The following is a 4,957-nucleotide window of genomic DNA, read 5'->3' as shown; positions in this document are numbered from 1 at the left end:
TTTGTCCATACTTGACCTGAGAAATTTTTGCGATCATCTTGGGACTAACATCAATTGAAATCTCTTTTGCCAAAGTTTGCCTGTTTTTATTTTAAATGTTGATTTACAGGAAGGATCATTGAATAATTTTCATCGGAAATGTGATATCTATCAAACAAGACTAACCACAAACCACAAAATCAAAATGACACAATACAAGGAGATCTTAGATTCAATCAAATTAATTTACAGTTCGATAGCAAGAAAAGATAATGAAAGACTTTCTGTAAAAATATTTTCGGTCCTGTACAACAGCTTTACAGCAACGAGATAACTGATCTTGAATCGTGCCGCCCGCGAAGGCAAAGACAGAAAGAAAGACAGGTAAAGTTAGTTTTCTTCTTGCCAAATATTAGTCCAACAAATTTCGACTCATAGCGGTCTCAAATCAGTCACCTACATGCTCGTGAAGCCTGGTTTACTTTTGGGACAGTTAATGTGTCAGAAAAATAGTTGTTTCAATTTTGGTACTTAATGATATTGGCAAAGTTTTTGAACGTATTTGCGCAAAACAATCTTTTCAGAGGCATGATTTATATTTTCGTTTGTTAGATATCACAAATTTTTCCAAACTGCACATGATTCTGAAATTCTTTTTTGTCAGTTTATATATAAAGAACGAAGTGGTAGAATTTTATTCCAAACAGATTGGATCCTTTGATCGCAGAAAGAAATATTTCAGGTCAAATTGAGAGAAAAGAATTATCATAAATTTGTTTTTCAATTATCAAGCCACGATCATATTTTTGGAGTTAGCCGTCAAAGATTTCTATCGGCGGCATCAAAACCTAAAATTTGCGCATGTTGAAAAATTATTTTTAGCAATACATTTTGTCAACAAATTCGCTTTTAGTTCAAAGTTCACATTAAGAAGACGTAGATTAAAAAGAAAATTGATCTCTTTGTAAAGTTTTATGTTTTGCATAGGCTCAAAAAATTGCAAACAATTTCAAAGTATTATTTTAAGAATCAATGCATATCAGAAAAATATGAATTTTCGGAGAAAATGAACATTTTCATTGAAGCTGTAGTAGCACAACTTGAATCCTTTCCGTTATTGGCCCCACTACTTTACGCAGCCCCCCCCCCCCCCCCCCCAACACACACACACACACATAATACAAAATGGAAGCACTCATGCAGTAAATCATTATGTGGTAGTATAGCCCGTGCACAGGCTGTCGATAATCTATACCCACATTGAGGCGAAGGGCGTAAACGGAAATGATCCGGTAAATTTTGTTCATCTTTAATTTTATTCACGATAATCCTCGTAATAATAATCTTCATCATCATCATCATCGTCGTCGTCTTTTTCTTCATGGTCACTTCGCTTGAGATTCTTATGATGTTTCTTTCTGAAATTAGAAATCAGGATTATAAGATAATATTGAGCCTTCTGAATTTTCCCTTATTGGCCCCCATTGCGTCCTACACCCCCCTCCCCCATCATAACAAGACGGTTGAGATTCTATCGCATATCATTATCTAATTTTGCACTTTTGCTGTGCTTGGAGATTCCAGATAACACCTAACAACTAAGCGGGCGCGGAGGGGGGAGGGGGGGGGGGGGGGTGGTGGGCGTCAAAAAGGTAACATATAACCTTCTTTTCGTTCTTCATAATTTATTCGCAACTTTTGTACTGAATCCATTTAAGACATCTTTTTAGTATACTTCATTTGTAATTGGCTCAAAATACAACACAAAAGTATCTATCTTTCTTGCCATTTCTGTTGTATTCTACAACGAATGTCACTTAAATCCACTTTAAACGGAAAATTAGTGCCAAAATATATCAAAAATGTTGGCAGCCTTTTCCACAGATGTCAAGATACCACAACATGTGCGTTGAAAGAGCAGTCAAAACCATCACTGATCAAGCAAAAACTAGACTGTTGTGAATTTAATGCTTCTTCCTGATAAGTTAAAAAAAATAAAGGAAAAAAGGAAGGCAACAAACACTCACAGATCTAGTAAATCTTTCTCTAACTCCACTTTTTGAAGGTCTTCAATCTCTTTCCGTTCTACAGCTTCCTTCTCAACTGCAAGACCCAAGGGACTTTCGGCCATTGCTAGCGTGGCTATAGGGTTCCCCATCATACTCAATGGACTCATTCCCATTCCCATTCCCATTCCAATGTTTCCTAAACCCATAGGGTTCATGGCCATAGCCATTGGGTTGAACGCTCCCATCATCACAGGGTTCATCATTGCCATGGCCATTGAGTTCATAGCCATCAGGTTCATGGACATTGGGTTGTTCATGGCCATTGGGTTGTTCATGGCCATCGGGTTGTTCATGGCCATTGGGTTGTTCATGGCCATTGGGTTGTTCATGGCCATTGGGTTGTTCATAGCATTCATGGTCATTGGGTTAGACATGGGATTCGTGGCCATCTGATTACTAAATGAGTTTACAGCCTCTTGATTTTGACCCATAGTCATGTCCATAGATGTCATTGCCATTGCCGGATTCACAGACATTTTGGGAGCAGGGTTCACACCTGGATTCGTAACCATAGCAGTTCCGGCTTGACTGGGAACCAAACCCGAAGGCGTGCCACTGGAAGGATTTGCAACGGCTGAAGGGTTGATAATTGCAGGGTTTTGAGGTTGGGTTCCTAGCGCTGACGGTGGATTTTGTAGAACTGGTGGCACTGGCTGATTATCAGCATTAATGGCGGCGCCGACTAGTCCATTGTTGTCTTTAATAAGACCCTGCTCAGTTTTGTCACATAACTGACAAATATCAATTATAATTATAACTAATAAGGTGTTGCGCTTGAAAATTGCCATTAAAACATGAGTACAAATTATATTTACAGAGTCGAACATGTTACGCTGGAGATTTTCTCCATCATTAAAATTACGGCTTAAAATCGCTTTTCATGTTAAATGCCGCATGAAATTCCATAGACAACAATAAGTAAGCAAAAGTTCGAAATTGGGCTGCGATCTATATGCGATGGATAAAATTGTGAAGCTTAAATAAGTCAACAACCCACTTATTAACAATTGATCTTCGCTAACCGATAGTCATTAAAAAGCACTCAAATAATAAATTTAGATCAGCCTGCACATTTTTGCAAAAAAAACTTCAAAAATGCCACCCCGCGTGTTGAAGAATTTCGTTTTTCACTTGTAAGAAATCGTCGTTTTTTGATCGTTTTCATTAGACAAAAACGATCAAAGCCCTTACGTGGTAATCGTCGTTTTGTTCGTTGTTTCGTCGTTATTTTTATGTAGGAAATGATCGTTATTTCGTCGTTATTTTTATGTAGGAAATGATCGTTTTTTCATCGTTATTTTTATGTAAAAACAACGACGAAAAAAACGTGATCCCCGCTGGGATTCAAACCATTAACCTCCCGATACATTACCTGATGCAGTGACCAGTGCGCTATCAGGCCATAATCCAGATATGCCAAAACGATGTAATAGAGAAAAACTAGTTCAAGAGCAATTAAACGACGAAAAAACGATCAAAAAACGACAATTTCTTTTGAAAAAAAAGCGACGTAAGAAACGACAAAAAACGACGAAGAAACGATCATTTGTTACTTAAAAGACGACTTAAACGACGGAAACTAATGAGAACGAAGAAAACGACAAAACGACGAAAACGACGACAAAACGACGAAAACTACGATTTCTTACAAAATATTGTCGTTTTTTTGTCGTTGTCCTCAACACGGGACATTTTTAACATATAAGATGGTGGATTTTAATGTAAAAAGTCTTAAAGTTTTATTGTTTCATGTAATTCGAAAATGAGAAATACTGAAAATGAGAAAAAATAATTAGATCCCGAGCTTGTTAATGGACAGTTATTAAATCATAGAAGCCAAATAGTAATTTAATTTCAATCTACACATTTTTGCATGAAAGACTGCAATAATGCCATAAAATGGTATCAGGTGAGAGATTTATATGTTACAAGTCTTCTTCAGGTAAGTGCACTCTGCTACCTTATAACCTGTGAGATACCCACTCATTTAGCTTACTCCGGTACCATAATTCCTTTTGCACTTGACCATCAAATAATTTCAGAGTACCCAGTTCCAATTAAAATTTGATCTGTCGTCTCTCCTGTTCCTGGCGAGATTTGACTCTGTGAACGCTCTTGGACTCGGACCAGTATTTTACACGTTTTCAAACACAAAGACTCTCGCAAATTGAAATTGAAATTGATATAGAACTTAAACTCATTCTTTTCTTGTTGTTCCGACTTTAGTGGGGAGAGGAACTATATACTCATATGGGTTTTTTGTTCAGTTGTGTGATTGATATCATTAGAAAGCCCGTACAGTGTAGAATATGCAACTAAAAATATTTTTTCAATTTCGTTTTTAAGGCAGTTATTGAGTTTCAAAGATTTGTGAACATTGGAATGATATCCATGGTTTTCGTTTACAATTTAGGGAATTCTTTCCTCAATTTTTCGTTATTTTTGCTAAAATGTGTTAATTTTATGGACAAAAGTGCTATTGATGTCGCTTAAAGACCCAGACAAGTATTGCTGACCCATTTGATCCAACCATTTGAGCATACAAATTAGTGATTTTTTTTTCAAAATTTTGCCTTTTTATAATCAAAAATGGCACCAAATGTTTCTTCGGCCCAATTTTTTCGAGTTTGCCGGAAGTACATATCTCAAATTGCTGAGAGAAGTTTGAATCAGATCAAAAGAAAATTTTTCTACCTCCGTCTCTTTTAATAGTGTTCTGGAATAAAATTTCTGCCGGTTTTTTGCTAACTTAAAACAATGATTTTAAAAATGAATCTCTCAATTTGGATATATTGACCTTTTGTTGTCTATCTATTTTGATTATCAATGGAAATATTAGCTTTTATAATTTAGCGCGTCGCAGGCTAGTTTTGGTCTATTCTTTTTTATAAAGCTAATTTTCCATTTTT

The 4,957-nt window shown here is 36.2% G+C and overlaps 1 protein-coding gene across 1 annotated transcript; it reads right to left on the bottom strand.

Moving 5' to 3' along the window:
• Positions 1 to 1,269: 1,269 nt before the first annotated feature.
• LOC142351981 (uncharacterized) lies at positions 1,270 to 2,987 on the bottom strand. Its single transcript, XM_075404274.1, has 2 exons — positions 2,007 to 2,987; positions 1,270 to 1,397 (listed from the first exon to the last, which is right to left on the bottom strand). Exons 1-2 carry the CDS (start codon positions 2,873 to 2,875, stop codon positions 1,295 to 1,297), a joined length of 972 nt encoding a protein of 323 aa, XP_075260389.1. The 5' UTR covers positions 2,876 to 2,987; the 3' UTR covers positions 1,270 to 1,294.
• Between the last annotated feature and the right edge of the window lie 1,970 nt (positions 2,988 to 4,957).

Source organism: Convolutriloba macropyga, chromosome 13 (genome assembly GCF_964194025.1).
Source record: "Convolutriloba macropyga chromosome 13, txConMacr16.3, whole genome shotgun sequence".
NCBI classification, from domain to species: Eukaryota; Metazoa; Xenacoelomorpha; order Acoela; family Convolutidae; genus Convolutriloba; species Convolutriloba macropyga.
This window is presented reverse-complemented; position numbering and strand designations above follow the sequence as displayed.